This window comes from Parus major, chromosome 4A (assembly GCF_001522545.3).
Source record: "Parus major isolate Abel chromosome 4A, Parus_major1.1, whole genome shotgun sequence".
In the NCBI taxonomy this organism is placed as follows: domain Eukaryota; kingdom Metazoa; phylum Chordata; class Aves; order Passeriformes; family Paridae; genus Parus; species Parus major.
The window spans coordinates 15,984,522-16,006,042 of NC_031772.1; the positions used below are offsets into that span (position 1 = coordinate 15,984,522).

The 21,521-nt window shown below is 51.5% G+C and overlaps 1 protein-coding gene across 2 annotated transcripts in view; it reads left to right on the forward strand.

Annotated features, from left to right (window-relative positions):
• Positions 1-3,772: 3,772 nt before the first annotated feature.
• The window catches only part of F8 (coagulation factor VIII), a 24,484-nt gene continuing 6,735 nt past the window's right edge, over positions 3,773-21,521 (forward strand). Inside the window, exons 1-17 of one of the 2 annotated variants that reach the window (XM_015626710.3) lie at positions 3,773-3,981; positions 4,099-4,275; positions 7,875-7,999; positions 8,301-8,423; positions 8,848-9,060; positions 9,608-9,679; positions 10,102-10,209; positions 11,993-12,214; positions 12,488-12,722; positions 13,124-13,298; positions 14,219-14,309; positions 14,950-15,161; positions 15,463-15,613; positions 15,759-15,968; positions 17,191-19,846; positions 20,169-20,334; positions 21,146-21,343. In XM_015626710.3, coding sequence (XP_015482196.1) covers positions 4,124-4,275; positions 7,875-7,999; positions 8,301-8,423; positions 8,848-9,060; positions 9,608-9,679; positions 10,102-10,209; positions 11,993-12,214; positions 12,488-12,722; positions 13,124-13,298; positions 14,219-14,309; positions 14,950-15,161; positions 15,463-15,613; positions 15,759-15,968; positions 17,191-19,846; positions 20,169-20,334; positions 21,146-21,343 — 5,109 coding nt within the window. In that variant the 5' untranslated portion in view covers positions 3,773-3,981; positions 4,099-4,123. Of the gene's footprint in view, positions 4,276-7,874; positions 8,000-8,300; positions 8,424-8,847; positions 9,061-9,607; positions 9,680-10,101; positions 10,210-11,992; positions 12,215-12,487; positions 12,723-13,123; positions 13,299-14,218; positions 14,310-14,949; positions 15,162-15,462; positions 15,614-15,758; positions 15,969-17,190; positions 19,847-20,168; positions 20,335-21,145; positions 21,344-21,521 lie in introns of both variants that reach the window. The other variant, XM_033514171.1, reaches the window with a different exon arrangement.

Below are 21,521 nucleotides of genomic sequence, written 5' to 3' on the forward strand. Positions count from 1 at the left end.
TGTGCTCCTGTAGAACAAATGCCACCTACTTCCCAGCTGGGGATGCACCTGCTGAGGGTGTAGCAAAGATGGAAATCCTGAAACACAAAAAGAAAAACAAAAACAAACAACAAAAAAACAAAGTGAAAAAAACTCATGGAGAGATTGTGACAGAGGAGACTTGACCCTCATTTGGGGTTAATGGAAAGCAGTGCGTGATTGGGACCAGGAGCACAGGCAACACTGGATGGGTAGAGGAACAAATGCTCTTCTAGGAACTAAGCACTCTTCTAGGAACTAAAAGCAGCCCTCATCTGCACTGGTCAGGACATCTTTGCACGCAGGTCAGGACTTGCTGGGAACTGCAGCAATATCCCATGTGTTTCCTGCGCTGTCCTGATAAGGGGGAACAGGCTGGAGCAGTGTGTGCACATTGAGACCAAAGTGATAGGACAGCACTTCCCTGGGCACGGAAGGAAGTGCCCAGGGCTGGGGAAGGGATGGCTGGAGGCAAGTTGGCTCCTAGAAATCCAGTCTGAACACCAGTGCCAGGTGGCACTGGGGTGTCCTGCATATGTGGTGCATGACAGACTCCCATCCCTGGGCAGTACACGTCCCTGGTTTTGTCTCCCCTGCCCTGAGCAGAGGGATGCCCTCATGCCAGGCCAGGTGTTCTTTGGTACCTCCAGCTGTGGGCTCTCCTGCACACGGGGGCAGGAGTCGTGTGTCTCCTGCACAGACACCCAGGGGCGTCTGATGGCCTGGGCATCTGCAGCATGGCCTCATCTTTCCTAGCACATGTGCACTTTCATCTGGTGCAGGCTCTCAGCTTCCTCCAGCAAGAGAGAAAGATCTCTCCTTCTCTCAAGGAGAGGTGACAAGGTGGAGGTGCTTCATGGTTGGGGGCTCCTGTGTGTGGGGTCAGGCACAGCCTGGTGCAGTGGGTGGCACAGGGATGGTGGGTGCAAAGACAGAACCCAGCAGTAGCACCTCAGCAGCCCACAGCCACTTCAGCTCCCTTCCAGGTGCCTTTCTGGTGCTCACCTTGGAGGCACAGGCATGAAACACCACTCCCCATCTCAAAGGCTTTCTCTCCCTCCTGGCACCACCACAACCTTCCAGCCTCCATGGCCAGGCTGAATTCACCAGCCCATGGGAGCTTCCAGCAAGTGCTTCTGCTGCCTGACTCATTCAGAGACGCCTCTGATGTGAGGAACAAGACAGAAAGCAGAAATGCTCCACTGACCCACTTACTGCAGGGAAACGCAGCAGAGGAAAGCAGGCTTTGTTTTGGGACCTCCTCCATGTCAGTATTTCTACTGCCATGCTAAGGTAGATCCATCAGGGATGGATTCTCTGGATACTCAGGGGTGCTGATGGCATCAGCCCTGCTGTTCCCTGGTGGTCCCTGTGTCTGAGTTTGCCCATCCAAGAACTTCACTGGGCTGCAGCCCCTCTGTGCCCCATCACTGCTGGGGTGCAGTAACTTGGAAGTGCTGATATAAGGGGTTCTGCCTGGTGCTCCAAACACATCTGTGCCACGTGGCACAACCGTTTTCCTGGTGCCAGGAAGGGTGAATGCCCTGTGTGTGGCTGCTGCTTCTGAGATACTCAGTGTTCCTGAGAAGCTTGTTCTCTCTCACACACAAAAAGAAAGTTCCAAAGGAAATGTGACATAGTTCAAATGATTTTGAGTAATTTTTATCCGCTCCAGTTGAGAACTGCACATTTCAGGGAAACAACCAGCGCTTTCTGCGTGCGTGTGGGTCCTTGGCTCTGGAAAAATATGTTTCTGTGTGAGTCTGCATGGCAGGAGCCTGTCATGGCTTTTCCATCACATTTGCACAGGAGGACAGTGCCTTTGGGGATGGGCAGATGAGCTCCATCAGGAATGCCAATACCTCTCTGCAGCTTTCTCAAAAGCACAGCTGCTGCCTGGCCCAACCATGGGTGATGCTGACAGTTTGCAGAGGCTCCCCCATGGGTTTGCAGAGCCCTTGGAAGCTCCATAGCTGTTAATGGCACTCACTGGCTGGGATCACACTTGTTCTTGCTGGACCATGTGAGGTCCAGCTTGGCATGCTGGGCCAAGGAGGAAGTCCAGTTGGGATGGGCCTCTGGATGTCCACTTGTCCTTGGCCTGATTTGCTCCACACTGCCTCTTGTGTGCCTGCACAAAGCTGCCACTGTGTGCAGCTAAGGATCTGAGCCCCCTCCCCAAGTTACTTCCAATTTTCACACATGGATTCCCTTTCCCACAGCCTTGAGTATCTTGATAATATTTTCTTTCTGGCCCCCTGGGTTAGACCTTGTCTCTCAGGTTTGCTCTTATTGCCCTGGGCCAGGAACCCAGAGCTGCCTCCCAGTAGCAGAAAATGGTTAATTCAGCACTTGTCAGTGTCACATCCATTAATTTCTGTCCAGGCTCCTGCCACTGCAGCCCCCAAGGGATGCTTTTCCTGACTGTCCTCTGTGATCTCCAGTTGTCATCCCATGGTACCCAGAGCATCCCTACCAGGGTTAGAGTCAAGAAGCTTTTGTGTTGCCCCATGCAGAACTCTGGCACTCAGAGTTGGAGCACCCCTCCTGGAAGCCTATCCCAACCCTCCCACATGCCCATCCTATGCTCCCACCCCTCAGCTGCCCTCTTTGTGGTCATGTTGTCTGCCTGGCCATGTTTTCCCCATCTGCTTGTTTCTGGAAGCCTTTCCAGGTGAGTCACACAGCACCAGGAGATTCCCAGATGGGATGACTGAAATAAAGTCACATCCATAGCAGGGGACACTGGTGCCTGAAGCACAGCCCAGATCTCCTGTATCTCTCCCAAAAAACTCTCTTTTCTCCATTACTGAGTACTCTTCTGCTTCACTGCAGTAGGGCAGGATGCAAAGCACCCTGGGGCATCCCCAAATGTGACACACCATTTGCTTTGCCCCAACATACTTGCTGGAAAAAGTGAGGTGAGTTGTTGCTCACAAAGAAAAGGAGCCCCAGGCTAGTCATGGAGCCAACTGTGGGTGTACAAGCTGGAGAAAATGTTTCTCACTCACTCTTTGCCTCCCCAGGAGCAAAGTGGGTGGTGTGAAACAGAATCTGTTTCTACCCTGTGCTGAGGATTCATGTAAGAGACCCCCAAAAACCCATCCCTCCACTGTCTCCACTGTGTCCCTGTTTCCCAATCGCCAAGACCTGTCACATGGATGTTTCTGCGCACACTGGGACTGTCACCAAAGGGGTCACTGCCCCCGTTGCACTCCTGCTGCCCTGTGACATGATTTATGGGACATTTCCCCACCTCCCTCATCCAGGGGATGCTGGGACTGTGCAGGGTGTTCCTACTCATCTTCCTGCCTTCGTGAGCCAAGGGACAACCACATGGTAGCGTGTGTGCCTGAGCACACGTGTGTGCATTGATGAGGGGAGGGGGATTTCATGGGTTTTTAAAAAGAGACTGAAAATTTGTGAGTAAAATGAAAGAAATTTGAAAAAATATTTTGGTGCATCTTCTCTGAGCTCTGCTGCAGGACCCTGGGAGAAGAGGAGCAGCTGGTGGGAAGGGGACTCTAAGGATCATCCCAACCCATTCCCTCACATGTGGCTTGAGGCAAGGTTGTGTGGCCAAATCATCACTGTTTGGGGTGCAGGCATCCCAGAGACAGGAATAAATCATGTATGTACATTTGCATCCTTGGCAACCCTCTCTCCTCTTCAGAGGTGACAGAGAAGGTGAGACCAGGCAAAGACCACACCTAAATTCTGCTGCCTCTGCAACCCTCCCTTTCCTCATCTTGCTCCCAGACAGGAGCCAGGACACTGAGCCAGCTGGGTCCTGCAGCGGAACTTACCACTGTGCTTGCCCTCCCTTTCCTTTTGTTTTTTCCTCTCCTCCTGCCACTGCCAGAGGAAGAACAGGAAAGTCCATCATTCACATGCTGGTCTTTGCACAAACCTGCTCAAGTGATTCCCCTCCTGACATCTTTGAGAAACTTTTCAGCGCTCCGAGTGAGTGCTGGCTTTAAATCATCATCTCCGGTGGATTACAACAGCTGGATGAGAAGATAAAGGCTTTTCTCTCCTCTTTCCTTTCTCATTCCTTCCTTTTCACTTTTCCTCCTGAAGTCAGAGCAGTTCCCAGCCAGGAGACATGGTGCTGGTGGGAGCCCTGTGCAGCCTCCTGCTCCTCTGCCTGGTTGAGGAGGGCATCAGCAAAGTGAGAAGATACTACATTGCTGCAGTGGAAACCACCTGGGACTACACACACAGCGACCTGCTGTCCGTGCTGCAAGCGCCTGCAGGGTAAAGTTCTTCCTTTTGCAATTCTAGAACCCTGTCCTGGGTGTTCTCCCACACTGGCATGTGGCACTGTGAGCTTGGCTCCAGGCAGGCAGGTACATGGGGGCAACCTGGCCAGGTGGGTGCACTGAGCTGCTGGTACAGCTGGGAAGGGGTGGTGTGATGGGGAGTCACTAAGTGCAACCCCTGGTGAGGGGCAGGTGGAATTGAGAAAGATGCATACCTACTCCTCATCACTGTCCTGCACTGTTCTATCTTAATGACATTCGCCTATAATTCTTTAAAATCTGTGCTAGGAGCCATGAGCTGATTTTCTACCTGTGCTTTCTTTTCTGCTCTGCATCCTGGGGGCTTTGGGGGGGAGGATTGAGGGGAGACAGGCACTTGTGACTCCCTGGGCACTGCAGAGGAAGGTTGGCTGTGCCCACCCTGTCATAACTGAGCAGCAAAAACTTTCCACTATGTCTGCCCCTGGTAAAATCCAGCTTTAGTTATTTATATCTTTGTGTACATTACATTGCTGGGGCTGAAATTTTTCTTTAAGGAAATGAAAATAATTTGTAGTGTTTGGGCAATGAACGGTATTCATGCACAATGGCAAAAAGGAGGAAGGCATGATGTTTTTGCATGTGTACTTTGAAGTAAGAAAGAAAAATGGGAGTTGTGTTGCTCAAGCTTCAGGATGGTGTTGTTTGAAGACACATTTGACTTGGAGATGCATGGTTGTGAGTGTTCTGAGCATGGACAATGGATCTGGATGGCTGCACCCCTTGTGGATCAAGATGTGCCCATTCCCTCTACCCTGTTTCCATATCCCCTTCCCCAGACTCTCTGCTGAGGTGGTAGCAGCCCATGGCCCTGTCTCAGACCCACAGTGGCCTGAGCAGTGAGGAGCTGTGGTCAGGCACTGGAAGCCAGGCTCTAGGGATGACCCAGGTCAGCCTGACTGGCTGCTGTAGTCACTGTATCCCAGTAATGTTGGTTTTCCCCCTTTTGATTACTTCAGTAGGAAAATTGCATCCAGCACCCCCTATTTTACTAATCTCCCTTGCCCTGCTTTCACTGATGTTGCCCACAGATCCATTAGGCTGTGGTAGAGATGATGACTTTGCTCACACTGTTATTTCAGGCTTGTGGCTTTCCATTTCAGCACTGGGTTTATGATGCACTCGGGCACTATTTCTGACCCTGGAGTGACTCAGGGACCTGACCTTGCCTGGGGATGAGTGGGGCATTGGCAGGCAGTGTGAGGCCACTTGTCCTTCTCTAAAAATGGGGGAAGATAACATTGGCTATCTCAGAGGGACTTGGTTGTGCGCTCCAGTCTGGAGAGGCAGAGAACTCCTGGGCAGCTGTGCAGCTCCTGGGGAAGCCGTGCTGGGAACCAGGGCTTGCTTGTCATGGCTGTTCCCAGCTGAATGATGGTGCCTTTTCCATGGCCCTGCAACCTCAGCCCAGTTCCCTGCAACAGAGGAGGGCACAGGAAAACAGCCAGGCTGGATACAAGGGGCATGCAGGAGTGAGCCAGGAAAGCATGGCAGGCAGAGCTGCCCCTGGAGCTGGACTGTATCTGAGCTGTGTGTGTGGTGTCTTCTGCTCCCCACGTTCTCCCTCAGTGCATCAGCATCTCATGGCAGCTCCCAAAGGTGCATCTCCAGGCAGGACCTCCAAACCCCTCGTATGTATCCAGGGGTTTCCTCTGGCATGTTTGTAGAAAGCTCTGTCAAATTAATGGGCTGCAACACACCAGGCCAGAGCTGCTCACACCTTCCCTGTGATTTCAGTTTCTCTTCCTCCCAAACACAACCCCACCAGCAGGGTCGGAGCCAGGACCAGCACATCCTGCAATGGCCCCAGGGATCTCAGCTTGGACATGGAGCTGGTGGACACGTAGCAGCAGCCCATGTCTGAGTGTTTTGGCAGTGCAGGATGTCTCCCAGCTCCAAGAGATGAACAGATAGTGTGGCTAACAATGCTGATCCAAGGTGCCAGAAACTTATCGGCCTGCCTCAGCTTCTGCTGCCATTGGGAAAGGAAGTTCACGGGGACCCCAAGTACAGAGGACTGGCCAGAAGAACTTTGATGAGACATCCCTAGGCTGAACTCCGCCTGCTTGTCTCCTGTGGGCTCTGCTCTGCCAGCACTGGGACCCAGCACTAAGCCCTGTTGTCACTAGGTCCCTTCCCAGCCATGCCTCTGCATGCCAGCAAAATCCTCCTGGCTCCAGAGGATTTCTGCCTTGTTTACTGAGCAGGACCAGACCATCATATCTCAGGGCTGCATTCTCAAACTTGGGCTTTCCGTGAGCTAGAGATTAAGGCACAGCTTCCTGAGAATGGACAGCTACCCTGCAGCACAGCTACCTTCCAGTGTGGGGATACACTGAAGAGCAAAGCTAGGGCTGGACTCCACTGCCATCAAGCCAGGAATGATAATGGTTCATGGGCAAAGTCAGCTGAGTGCAGTGGCACTGGGCTGTGCCTGCTGGGGGTTCCTGCCAGCCTGGATGTGGTGTTACAGGAGCTGGGTGCCCGTGGGGTTTTCATGGGCTCCCATCCTGCTCTGCCCCTGAGGAGAGTGGGGCCCTGCTCTCCCCACAGCATCCCCCAGCTGCAAGTGGCTTCCAGCCAGTGTTGTAGGGGTAAGCGTGCATTGCTTTTCCTAAATTCGAGTCACACTGTCTCCTTCCTCTTCCGTTTGAGGAAGAGTCACAAAGGGAAACGCTGCTCGAATAAGGGTTAGTCAGAGCAGGACAGCAACCTTCCCTGCTTCTTAAGTGGGAAGAAAATACTACCTGGCTTTTGCTCCAAACAAAACAAGGCTGGAAAGGTCTGTCTGGTTACTGGAAATGGTTTTGGGCTAAGTCAGCCTGTAAAATCCTTGAAGAAATTAATGCCTTTGTTATCCACATAAATGTGCAGCATTCCTTCTGGAAAAAGAATTTGTTAAGCTTCTTACAGATAGAAAGTGGCCAGCAGAGATAAGTGGGGTTTGAAATACATTCAAGGCTCCTTTATCTTCCTGCTGTGAAGTGTAAATCCCATTTTGGGCAGAAAAGAACCAAATGTGTAGACATTGCTGAGACACAAAGCAAACTGCCACACCTGCCAGCAGCGACAGTCTCTTTCCTGGGGCGGGGAGCTGGGGAGGATGTGAGTTACACATGATGTGATCTGTTTGCCACACCTGAAGGTGCTGGAGTTGGGGTGGGGATGGCTTCAGGGCACAGGTCACCATGGCACTGCCAATGTTCTGTGTCCCTGATGCCAAGGAAACATGAAGCTGGACAAGGCATGAGGCAGGAGACAGGCAGCAATACCTGCTGCTGTGCCCTGTCCCAGCTGCATCTGGCTATGGCCTCGTGTCTTCTTCCATCATGACTAACACCACAACACTAATCACTGCCCTGTTGTCATATGTATGATGAGCAAAACATTTCCAATCATACCTGGGAGCTGTCAGGAAATCCAAAGGACACAGCAGGGTGAGCAATCCCTGGGGCTCCAGCAAGCAAGCTGGTGGGAAGGGAAGGAAGAGGATGGCTGCTGCCCATGCATGGATGGGTCTGTGCAATCAGCCTTGGCTTTTCCTTCCTCCTGCAGCATTTTGGGGCATGCAGGCCCACGTCTGCCCCCAGCTGGTGTCCCTCCCCGCTACAGGAAAGCTGTTTTTGTGGAGTACCCTGATGGCTCCTTCACACAGCCCAAGCTCAAGCCAGCGTGGATGGGTAAGAAGCACCTGCGGTGTGGGGAGCTCCAGCAATACCTGACAGCCACCAAACTCATCCTGGGTTGGGTGCTGGCTTCTCTTCAGCCAGGAACAGGAAAGCACCTGGGTGGATGCCAGTTTGGCAGAGCTCCTGGGGGTACAGAGAGCCTTGCTGGAGCTGATGCAGTTGATGCTGCCGTGCTGCATGAGGGACAACCACTTGTGTGGGGATTGTGGAAAGTCAGGACCCTTTGGGGTTTCTAGCAGGGTGTGAGCTGCCTGACCCCAGCTGCCTGACCTTATTGTCTTATCCCCTTTAGGTCTTCTAGGCCCCACCATTCGAGCAGAAGTCTATGACACAGTGGTCATCACGTTTAAAAACCTGGCCTCCCGCCCGTACAACCTCCATGCTGTCGGGGTGTCCTACTGGAAGGCGTCAGAAGGTGAGCTGGGCAGCCCCAGGTGCTGCAATTCCTTGTGTAGCACCTCCTGCTCTGGCACCTGCCTGCCAGATGTGTATCCCACCCTCACCCTGCTATTCGTGTCCCTCTGTGAGGACAGATGCCATGCCCAGCCCAGAAATGAGCTGAGCAAACAGTGCAGAGCAAACCTGTATCAGTTATAGAGGTATTACAGGGGTTAAACCTTAGATTGGATGCTTAGGGCAAGGAAGACTGTGCTGTCCAGCCTCAGGGCAGGTGGTGGGTGCACAGCCCAACATGTGAGTGTGGCACAGCTCTGTCACTGCCCATAGGACTCATTCCCCTGAGGTGGAGAGGGGCTGGAGTTGGAGGAAAGGGCATTTCTGTAACCACAGTGGGCTGGGGATGAACCTTCAGTAACATCTGACCATTTCTTTGGTTTTAGGAGCAGGGTATGAGGATGAGACCAGCCAGACAGAGAAGGAGGGGGACAGGGTGGACCCTGGGAAGACACACACATATGTCTGGGAAATCCAGGAAAACCAGGGCCCAACGGAGGACGACTCAACGTGCCTGACCCACTCCTACTCCTCCAACACCAACAGTGTGAAGGACATCAACTCTGGTTTGATTGGAGCCCTGCTTGTGTGCCGACCTGGTAAGCACAGCACAGGGTGGGGACAGGCCACATGCAACCATTAATTGAAAAGCAGAATAATCACAGATGCTTTCCTGAGGTTGAGAATGGCAGTGGAGTCCGTGAGCTGTGCTCAATGAAAGTGCTCCTGGGTTCAGTCTTGAAATCCTGACAGCACAAGGTACAAGAAGATGTGACTGAAGTAAGATTGGTCATCCTTGGCTGAGACATATCCTGGAAGTAGTTGTCCAGACCCTTCTATAGTCACTGGAAATGACTGGGCACTGTCTGCAGGCTCCAGTGACTCACCAGGAGCAGCTTCTCCAGTGAGGAAAGGTCTAAGAGGAAGCAGTACAAAACTGACCTTTTGATGCCTTCTGAGGGCAGCTGCCTCTCAACCATGGACTTTTGGGGGCTGCAAGACTGGAAGCAGGGCTGTTGCAATTGTGAGACATGACAAAAGCAAAGCACAGCCTGGCCTTGGTTTACCAGTTCTTGAAGAGCACAAGGAATTCTCTGGGTGGTGTTTGCTGATCTCTAAAGAAATCCATCTCATTGCATCTTGCAGGGACCCTGGCAAGTGATGGGAATGAAGGCCGGCAGAAAGAGTTTGTTCTGCTCTTCGCAGTGTTTGATGAAGGTAATTATTTGACTGACTGGTATCAGGCCCTGCATTCAGCCAGGTCTGGGGCATTTGCTTTGGTCATGGTGTGAGCACAGCTTCTCAGCACCCACATCCCTCCCAAGGGTTTAAGCTTGTGCAGTCCCCCCAGCCAGTGTGCTCCTGGTGCAGTACTGCCCCTCCTTCCCTTCACCAGGTGCAGGGAGCTTGCAGCCCACCCAGCTCTGCCATCCCATGCCCTGGCGTTGTTCCCATCATACAGGTTAAGAGGAGAGTCATTCCCTGTCCTGTGTAGTGGTCACCCCCACACCCACACAGAGCCATGGCCAGGTGTGCTGTGGATTTCCACAGGCACCACAAATCCGACCTCCCTGAGAAGGTTTACTTTTTCTTTGAAATGTTCTCAAGTGAAAGCTGACTGTATCCTCCTCTCTCCACAGGGAAAAGCTGGTACTCTGAGCAGGGTTCCTCAGCAGCTGCTCAGCCCCAGGCTTACAACAGCACAGAGCTGCACACCATCAATGGCTACATCAATGGCTCTCTGCCTGGTGAGTCCTGGTGGGACAGGGACAGCAGTGAAGGGCATGGGAGCTGCTAGGAGTAGGGGTGGAGCCAGTTCTACAAACTTGAGGTAGCTTGGGAAAGGATGTGAGAAAAGAGATCAAGAGGAGTTTCCAGGTGATGGATGTGTTAGGCTGTATTGACCTCAGAGGGAGTCTTTTATTTCAGCTCCTTGATCTCCCTTTCCCATTTACAGCAGGGCAGGAGCTGTTTCCAGCTGTCTGTGTTGCCAAGTGCAGCTGACTTCCTTGGAGGTCTAAAAGAATAATGCTGGTAGCAGTTTTATAGCCCTGTGAACAAGGCTGCAGGTACCATATAGCTCTCACTAAAACACCTTCATAGGATTTTGGGAATAGAACCATGGAATGTTTTAAGCTGGAAAAGACCCTTAAGATCATCAAGTCCAAAGGTAAATTTAACACTGCCAAGTCTACCACTAAAACCATATCCCTGAGTGTCAAATATAAGTCTTTTAAATACCTGGACAGCCTGTTCCAGTGTTTGGCAACCCTTCCAGTGAAGAAATTTATCCCCATATCTGACATAAACTTCCTTGGTGCAGCTAGAGTGATAAGGTCTTTTCTCAGACTCCTCTTCTTCAGAAGAGCAAAATAAAAGGCTGGGTTTGACCTCAGTGAACACAAAAGTTGGTATTTTCTGGGTTCTCCTGGGAAAAGGTCCAGAGCTGTCTGAGAGTAAGGAATCTCCAAGGCAAACTTGGATAGGGAAACACTATCAGGAGTCATTACCACCAGCGGCTTTGGTGAACCACATCCTAAAAACTCCCACTTGTGTCTGGCCATTCTCCAGTAAAAGGCAAAAGCAAAACTCCCCTAAATTCCCTGTCCTGATAAGTTCATAAAGCTTAAGAGCTAAGGAAACCACATGGTCAACCTCTGTGTCTACAAAGTGGGTTTTCCCTGGAGAAATTATCCATCTTCACTCAGCATCCCCCTCCCTGGATGCAGGACCTGGTCTGAGAGGTGTCTGATAGAGAGCTGGAAATGGAGAGCTGAGGGCCTCAGGATGGGACCTCCACCCAATTTCCTCCCAGGCCCTTGGGATCTGTTCCAGTCACCTCTGCACTCTGCCAAAAGCAAGCGCTTGACGCTGTATTTGACTTTGTTTGGCTTGAACTTCCAGGAACTTGGAACTTCCCTGCTAGATTACAGAGGCCTTCAGCACACATCAATTTCTCCCCAGGAAAGTAATTTTACAATGCAGTCAAGTTCTTTCTAATTTCCTAAGCACACTGAGCTCTTTGAGTGTCTCTGAGGAAGGAATTTTATCCAGCACTTAAATAATCCTGGTGACCCCTCTCTGCCCTTTGTGGTATTTCAGCTTACTGCTACGTGCTAGAGCCCTACTCCAGATTTTATGTTTTAGTATCTGCCTTGCCAGTGCTGGATCAGACAAATGATTCTTCTTTTCCAGTGCCCAGTTTCCCTGTTTATAGAGTAAAGGAGCACATCTCTCTCTTCTGCCGCTGCATTCCATTGTGAGCTCCTAACAGCAACCCTCCCAGAGTCCCCCAGTCTGTAAATCTAGTCTTATCTCAGGGAGATGATGTGACCTGTGCCTCTGTTTTGCTCAGACAGTCCACATTCATGTGTGATTTCTCCAGCTTGAAGCCAGCACAGGAGTAGGGGACTCTATCAGCATAGATAGAGTGTCAGACTCAGCGTCAAACTCTGAATCTAGGGCACCAAGAGTGGGGACAGGGGCTGGTAACAGTGCTGACTCCTGGGTGCTTTCCTTGTTTCCTGGCAGGTCTCACACTGTGCCTCAAGAAGCAGGTCCACTGGCATGTGATTGGGTTGGGCTCTGGGCCAGAAGTCCACTCCATCTTCTTTGAAGGCCACACATTCCTGGTGAGAAGCCACCGTCTCAGCAGCCTAGAAATTTCCCCTGCCACATATCTCACAGCCCAGACCACGCCAGGAACAGCTGGCTGGTTTCGGATGTTCTGCCAGATACCGTCCCATCAGCAAGGTAACCTTATTTTCCAAGAGCCTGGGGGAAAAGCAGTTCAGGGGATGGCCTGGGCTCAGGGTTCTGTGTGGTGCTGCAGCTCCAAGGCCCCTCCTGCTCCCTGGTGTTACATCCACCTGCAGTCTGGCCCATACCAGATGGCATGGGTTGATCCATGTTGGCTCATTTGGTGGGAACAGTATGGAGAAGATTTCTCCCAGGCAGGGCCTGGGTGAGTGCCTGCCTGTATTGACACATCAGTGTGACCCTTTCTGCTGGCTTGTCTGAACCCAGCTGGCATGGAGGCCTATGCAAAGGTGGAGGAGTGTCCTGAGGAACGCCTGCTGAAGACAGGGAAGCTGTTAAATGAGCCAGAGGACCTGGATTACCCTGAGGAAGATGAGGAAATTTACCATATTATCCAAGTACGCTCTTTTGCCAAAGACAAGCCCATGACCTGGACTTACTACATTGCAGCTGAGGAAATGGACTGGGACTATGCCCCTGTGAAACCAGTGTCTCTGGACAGGTGAGAGTGGGCATGTGTGCTCATGAGGCTGCTCCAGGCAGCCCTGACAGCTCTTCCCTTTTTCCCCAAAAATTACTTTTCATTCTGCCCAACCTGGACAGTCTTGTTGTTCTTTATTAATGCTAATGCTATGGATGCAGGACAAGAATTGTCTTGGGGAGGCCATGGGAAAGCAGGACCTGACTTTGCTCCATTTTACCAAATGCCCTTCAGAGACATTTGTCTCCGGGGCATTTGTCTCTCTGCTACCAAGGCCTCTGGAATCAGTCCTTCTGAGCAGACAACAACTCTTGGTGAACTTCTCAGCCATCTGCCAGGTCCTTGGATGATGGAAGGTCTTGCTCTGTTTCTGACAGTGTCCTGCATGTGGCCACTTGCTCTTTCTCTGCCTTTGCCTGCAGAAACATGACGAGCCTGTACCTGGAGCCTGGCCCACAGCGGATCGGTTCAAAGTATAAGAAAGTGGTGTTTGTGGAGTATGAGGACAGAACCTTCAAGAAGCGCAAGGTGTCCAACCAACAGGACAAGGGAATTCTGGGCCCTGTCATCAAGGGGGAGGTGGGAGATCAGTTTAAGGTAAGAGAAACACAGCTTTCCACTGTGGAAACATCAGAACCTGATGCTGTTCCTACTAATAGCTCTTGGCTTGTGGCTAGTGTCTGACTTAAGTCATTCAGGTGCTCTCTCATGTTTGGCAATGTTAAAAGTTCACTGGAAAGGCAAATGCTACTGGCAGCTTAAAGTAAATATTCTCAGTGAGATGCACAGAATATGACCCAGTCCCTCTGATTTGACTTCGTTGCAGGTGCCTAAGGAACCGTGTAAGTTAATACATGACATCCAGCACCTTCTTCTGAGGCAGGAGTGTCCTCTCATCCTCTACTCTTCTCCATCTGTTTGCTGTTACTTCACAGCATTGGGGACTGTCACTGTTGTCTCCCAAAGTGCCTCTCCTGACCACTTGACTTGTTTGCAGCTGGGAGGAATGGGATGGTTTCCAGCAGCTTCACATTTCTGCTCCCTCTCTGGGGTTCGCTGTGCAGTTGTGGGCATGTGACAGAGCTATTTAGAGAAATAAAGGAAGGGCTTCATGCAGTGAAGTGGGGAGCACTTTAAAGCTCTTGGCTGCTGTGCATATTTAATGTCCTGGTCCTCTGAGGCCTGGATTGATGGACTGCTTCTGACTCATATGTAAAGTAAGACTAAAGACAGCAACTTTCTCTTTGATAAATCTGATATTTTCATGCCCTCCCTAAAACAGACACCTCCCAGAACAGTAGACAGCATAGTTTCACCCCAGAGAAATTGTGGTTTCTTGTATTCTGACTTTGTGGTCCCAGACATGTCTGGGTACCTCCTGTTGATCATTGACAGGTAGCCAACCCCAGGGCACTGCTGTCTGGTGTTTCCCTGTCTGCAAGGACACTGGGAACAGCTTTGAGGGCTTACAGGGATCAGAAACCACCAAACATTCCTGCTGCCTGTCCTCATTTCAGATCGTGTTCAGGAATCTGGCCAGCCGACCCTACAACATCTACCCTCATGGCCTCACCAGCGTCAGGCCCTACTATGCTGTGAGACCCTCAGGTAAGGCAGGCCATGGGAACCTGGGATATCACCTGGGCCAGGAGAGTTTCCTGAAGCCTTTGGTAAGACTGTCCATTCATCCAAGCACCTACACTCTATAATCCCAGGCATTGTGATGATTCCAGGTTCATGTTTCCATTGGTGCCATGTAACCCTGTCTTTAAGGAGGGCTTCAGTGATGAGTGGGGGAAGGGGCATTCTCATCCAGAGAGCTGGGACCATGTTAATTGGTCCATCCTGGAGGCTTCTACTTTCTGAGGAGGCAGGAACCATCTGGTGATCCTGCCTGTGTTTGCAGTTTATTTACAGCCCTCTTTCCCTGGGCTCCTTCTGACCTGCATTTTTGTAGGGGTTCACTGTGACTTAGACTCTCCCTCTTGCAGCTTTGTAGTTTTTGCTCTGGGGTTGTTTTTTCCCCCCCACATTTCATTCCCAGAACTGTTTTCACCCCTTGTTATTGTGCTCCCAGGACCATGACTTGTGCAAGGCCACCCCACATCCCACCAGGATCCTGGGATGGGCATGGGTGGTTCCCTCTGAAGCTTGTGTGGTCAGGAAACCTTTCTGAGCTCAAGTGGGATCACTCCTTGCAGGAGCAGCCCAGACATAACTGGTCTGCTCTTGGGTTGTGTGTTGCCAGAGAAAGATGTGAAGGATATTCCTATTCCCCCTGGGCAGTCATTCACCTACAGCTGGAGTCTCACTGCTGAGGATGGCCCAACAGAGGCAGATCCTCGCTGCCTCACCCGTTTCTACTACAGCTCCATCGACGCAGTCCGAGACACGGCCTCAGGCCTGATTGGGCCCCTTCTCATCTGCTCCAAGAAGTCCATGGATCAGAGGGGAAATCAGGTGGGGGGGTCTTTCCTTTGTTGCCTCAACTTCTAGGCTGAAAGGCTGGAATAACTGTGGTAGGTGAAATGTTTAGGTAAAAACAAATTTGTCTGTTTTGTTTTCTTCAATCCTATCAGCAGTCCTAATGCCTCTGCCTTCCCCATCCTCCCTTGCATGCTCTCTTCTCTCCAAACCTGCACCCTAACTCCTGTAAAATAGCAGTAAACTTCTCCATGCAGCCATACTGAGAGCTGACAGCTACACTGGCACCAGGGGTGCTCTGATCAGACCAGGAATAATTTCTTCCTTCTCTTTCTAGATAATGTCAGACAACATGAAGTTGGTGCTGTTTGCTATCTTTGATGAGAACTACAGCTGGTACCTGGAGGAGAACATCAAGAGGTTCTGCTCTGATGCAACCCATGTGGATACCCAGGACCCCCAGTTTTATGCCTCCAATGTGATGCACAGTGAGTACCCAGCCAGGGGCTCCCTGGGAAGCCCCTGCAGACAAAGGCTCATCCCTGCCCCAGGGAAGGAGCAGGGGATACACAGCAGTTCAGCAGCCATGGGAAGAATTTGGTCTTGAAATGTTTCACCCCTGTCCTCTTCCAGCTATTAATGGCTTTGTATTTGACAATCTCCAAACAAAACTCTGCCTGAACGACGTTGTGTACTGGTATGTCCTGAGTGTTGGGGCCCAAACAGATTTCCTCTCCATCTTCTTCTCTGGAAATACCTTCAAGCACAACATGGTCTTTGAGGATGTGCTTACTCTTTTCCCATTTTCTGGAGAAACTGTCGTCATGAGTTTGGAAAAGCCAGGTTAGTAGCATGGGCTATTCTGTAAACCATGGGCTTGGCATCCCAGCAGAGATCAGCAAGTGCCTCCAGCCAGTTCTCTGGTGCCCAATTCCTTTGGACAGCTCTGAGAGCAAAGGGATGCATAGCCTGCTGGAACAGCAAAGTGAGAAGCAGTGATTAAATCTTTCAAATCAAATAAATTGAATTGTGGTATTTTACTTAATTAGTAGGTTGTGTTAAGGTCATGCACGCTGCAAAATCAGTAAGCTGGCTGCAGTAACATGAGCCTGGTGGACATTTGCAGTCTTGGCTCCAAGCTCGGAGGTCCAGGGGAGTGGCAGTGCTGTCCCAGCTGTGGGTTCAGCTGCTGGTCATGCCATTTATCTCCAGACTTTTGCAAGGACAGAAACAGCAGCCACAGAAAAGTCCTAGAAAATATTTGCTTTGGAGTTCAGTTATATTTCCCCCCACTCAGCACTTTTTCCTTAGTGCTGGCAAAAGAGGTGCTGTCAAACCATTTCCTCACTCACAGAGGAGACACAGGATTTACCATGTGGTTGCAACACTGATATGATGGTAATGGGCACTGCACCCTGAGCCAAGCTGTCAGGGTTTCTAGACACCACAGGGAGCTCTGTATAACCCAGTCAAGCCTCACATCCGTTTGAGTTCAGATTCCTGTCTGCTGCTCAGAAGCAGAGCAGCAGCTCAGCCGGCAGCAGGTGGCAGCTCTCTCCAGCAGCAGCGCCCAGAAATCACATATCTCACCCTCTCTGCTGGGAGCAAACACACTGGCTGGGGATGAGAGTGAGAGGCAGCCTTTCCTTTCTTTCCCCTTCAGTGGGAGAGATGTGGTGGCTGTCTTTGGGAGAGAGGTGTGTTTGACAGCACCAGGATGTCTTTGGGCGTGGGTTATGGTGACTGCTGCTGCTGGAGGCTCCGTGGGTTCTCACTGCATTAACTGCTCAGCTGTACTTGGGCCCTCACAGCTGTGTGTAGCTCACTATGCTTTGCCAGGAAACACCAGCCCTGCTGATGGTGCTTGCCCTGCATGTTGCCAGCAACACTGTGGGTCCAGCTGTAAGACACTCTAGGGACTACGAAAGCATGGAATCACTACCATGAGCCAGAGGCTGCCTGAAAATATAGGTTGGACTAGCAAGGGAGCAGCACGGGAATGGCATCTGTTCCAGTTTCCCACTGAAGTGGGCTGATGGTGTCCTTTTGCCCTCTCTTGAGACAGGTGTCTGGACACTGGGGTGCCTAAATCCTGATTTCAGAGACCGAGGGATGCATGCCAAGTTCACGGTCTCGCAGTGCCAGTATGAGCAAGACACTGATGAGGAAGATTATGTGTATCACGATGGGGAGGAGGTTGCCTTTGAATTCCAGCCCAGGAGCTTCTCTAAAAGAAATAAGTCCTGTGTGAATGAGCAACTGAACAACATCTCCTCTTCTAGAAATGAGACAGAGAAGATAAGATTGTGCCTGACAGAACATGGGGCTGTCCTGAGCAACGGCAGGATTTCTGATCCCTCTTCCAATGGAACATCAACATTTTTAGGAGCAATGCAAAATCCACATGATATTTCCATGTCTTCCCTGCCAGAGAAAAGCTATGAGCCAGTGTCCTATGAGTCCTTCCTGGAAGATGAAGAATTGTCAAAAATCATCAGCCAGGATGAAGGGTTTGGACCAACCCCACCTGGAGAACACTTGGGGAGTGTCAGTGGAAGGGTCCATGGTACTGTGAGCTCAGAAGATGAGCAACAGCTGCACCAAGCCACAGCAGCTCCAGGAGATGCTCTGGCAGGAACAAAAGTGACAAAAATCCCAGAGGTGCAGGAGCCAGTAAAAGGAACAACAGTCCAGTCTGGTGGTAGGATAGAGAACCTGGAAGCAAAGCCTCAAAAGACAACTACTCATGCAACAAGCTTGTGGGACTCCATTGCTTATGCTGCTGGCAAAGCCCCTCTTCAGGAGAGCAGGAGCTCAATTCACCAGAATGATCTGGAGCACAACCTGGGACTTCAAGATGTGTCTTCACAGAGTAATGAGTTGCTAAAAGGGGCTGATAAAATATCCTCTAAACTGTATGACTCAGAGGAGACAATCATTACAGCACCATCTTTAGGTACTGATCACAACTCTTCCTCCACATTGAACAATCCTTCTGCATATCCAGATGAGACAGAAGATAATAGGACTTCTCATGCTGTGGTTCAGGGTCATGCCATCGAAAGCAATTATTCATCAAATGACCTAGATGCTAGGCTGGAAAAAAGGCTTCACAAAGTGGTTTCACAAGGCTTTTATGAAAGTTTTGAAGAGCAAAATGTTTCTTTGTCAGATAAACCTGAAATCTTCACAGCTGACAGTAACTCCTTGCCTGCAAAAAGTGGCATAGAACAAGCCAGTAGACTTGCCAAAGGCACCAGCCTCCTAGACACCACCTTTGCAGACACCAATGACCTTGAGCCATCCAGCTATGTAATGACAGAAGAGAGGGATGAAGTAATTTTGAAAGAAGTGTTTCAGGATGCTAAGGAATTAGCAGAGTTGGACAGTATTGTATTTTCTGAATCAAATGTTGTGACCAATGACACCAGGCCATTCCCAAACAGTTTCCGAAAGAGCTCTGAGCAGTTTCTGAGACACAGAGTTACAACCAGAAGCACGAGTGGCTCTGACTGGAGACCTAAACAAGCCAGGTCACTGAAGAGCAGAGCTTTGGGTCTTCCCAACACCAGCAGCAAGAAGCTCCTCTCTGATGGTAAGACAGCAGAGCAGGATCTGGCCAGCCATGCCCCTGAGACAGCAGTGAATAAGGAAGCTCCAAAGGCGTGTGGACCTCATTCCCCTTTTTGCATCACTCGCTTCAAAAAGAGGTCTTTGGTATCAAGTGACACCTTGCCTGAGGCGATGGTGGCCCCGCAGAGCCTGGAAGAAAAATCCAAGGTGGCTGAGAGGAGGCTACACCCAGGCAGGGATGAGATGTATCCTGAGGAGAGGCTGAGCACTGACAGGGTGGTACAGGGCAGCAGTGAGGGGGCTCAGCGCAGCAGACGCTCCCTCCCCTCACGGGGAGCACTGGGGACACGACCAGCAGTGGCAGCGAGCAGCTCAGAAAGGCAGGTGACTGCTGAGGCTGCACACCTGGCCTCAAACTGGGACCCAGTCTCCCCAGGGGCTGTGGTGAACACAGGGGACTTGCACAGCCCAGCTTTGGCTGAGCTGCAGCCAGGCAGAGCTGCGGTGTTGGGGGCTCCTGGGAGTGAGCAAGCTCAGAGGAGAAGCCAGATGGAGGAGGAGACGAACTCTGTGGAGCAGCTGGGTCTGTTCAGTCCTGAGCCTCAGCAGCTCAAGGCCAATGCCACAGAGGGCAATGTGCCTGGGAGAATGTCTGGGCAAAGCCCAGAAGGAATGTCTCTGAAATCAGCTGTCAGAGAGAACTGTTCACTGTCTCCAAGTAGTCCTGCTCACAACAACAACAGCACCAAAAAGCCAGCACAGTATGTGCAAGACACTCCTCACGGATGTCAGCTGCTCAGCAGGGAAGATGTCCTCAGAGAAATAGGGAAGACAGAGGGCCAGGGCCTGGGAGAGCCCAAGGAGGATGGGGAAAGCAACAACACAGCTGGGGAGAGGAGCCACATCCCAGGACAGGGGGAGGAACTGGCCCTGAACAATGGGACACGTTCCAGCCCCTCAAAAACTGACAAGACAGACTATGATGAGTACAGCGACACAGAGCAGACCATGGAGGATTTTGACATGTATGGGGAAGAGGAGCATGACCCGCGCTCCTTCCAGGGGGAGATACGGCAATACTTCATTGCAGCAGTGGAGGTGATGTGGGAATATGGGGACCAGAGGCCCCAGCACTTCCTAAAAGCAATGTAAGTGTGATTTTCCTGCATGCATTCCTCCTGCACTGCAGGTCATGGTGTGATGCATGAGATGGCATATCCTGGCAGGCAGGATCACAGTTCTGTACCAGTACAACCCAGCCAAGCAGCCCAGGGGAAGGATGGTCCCAGCAACTCCCCTCTGCCTTGGGAGGGTGGGGAGGGGTGTTAAACCTCCAGAAACTTTGAGCTTCCTTGCAAGTGGGTAAGGGATGCTCTGGCTCTGTATCCCCCTGACCTGTAACAACCCTGCCATGGCTGTCCTCACTATGGGAAGTGTCACCTGACCCACCTAACTGGCATCCCCCTGCAGGGACCCCCGAAGAAGCAGGAGGAAGCATTCCTGGCAGTACCGCAAGGTGGTTTTCCGAGAGTACTTGGATGATTCTTTCACGCAGCTGGTGCAGCGCAGAGAGCTGGATGAACACCTGGGCATCCTCGGGCCCTACATCAGGGCAGAAGTTCAAGATGTCATCATGGTGAGTAGAAAGTTCCCATTTCCTATAAAACCATAAATTCCCCCATTATTGTTGGAGTTCAGCCAGAGGGAGTGCTGAGGTGGGCCTGCAGGCTCTGCAGTGCCCATGGGATAACCTTCAGGGATCGGGGACAGGAGCTGCCCTGTTAGCATGTGAATGGCACCAGACTGGGAGGCAGAGCCACCATTCAGAGGGACCTCAGTGGCTGGAGGAATGGGCCAGCAGGAACCTCAGAGTGTTCAGATACAAAGCCCTGGAGCTGAGACAGACCCAACCACTGCAACAGCATGGCCTGATCAGCTTCTGGGCTCCATGGGGAGCCTTTTGGGTGAAGAGATTGCAAAAAGGGTAGTGAGCTAAGCAGGGCTCAGGACAGCTCTTTTAGGTGCTCTGTATGAGGGCAGGCTTGGGCTTCCCACACTACCAAAGGTCCTTCAGCACCTACCTGAGAAGAAGGTGAAAGGCTCAGGACTTGTGTCCCTGGAGAAGTTGCTCAGTTTTCATCAAAATCTTCACCAGGATGGATTCAGCCCCTCTGGGCTCCAGAGGCAGTAGTGTAGCTGACCTTGCTTCCATTGAGCAGGAAAAGGGCCTCATCCAGCAGATGAACCCAGGATGTGCTTTCAGAGATTGCACCACACAGCTGCAGCTTGTGGTTCAGCAGGGGTTGGCCACTGCATGGAGACCAGCTGGGGGTCTGGGAACCAGGGACATCCTTCCCACCAGCTGGCTGGACCCACCACTAGGGTCCAGAGCATTGTCAGCATTACCCCCTCACATATTGCGCTGCTTTGCCTTTGCTCTGGTGCAGGTGACATTCAAGAACCTGGCCTCTCGGCCCTTCTCCTTCCACTCCACACTGACAGCCTATGAAGGCACAACACAGCAGGGTGGGGTGGTGCAGCCTGGTGACCACCAGAAATACTCCTGGAAAGTCCTGCCCCAGATGGCACCCACCACGCAGGAGTTTGACTGCAAGGCCTGGGCTTACTTCTCCAACGTGGACCTGGTAGGTGGGAGTCTCCATGGGGCATCCCAGAAGGGGAGGTTGGCAGTATGCTGGGTCCTGACTGTGAGGCCAAGAAATTTCCTGTGGGGCTGTGCTGAAAGCTCCCTGGGGCTGTATAGATTCTCTGGTGTCTAATACAACAATGAATACATGCTGGTGCTCCCCTCCCCTCCCCTCC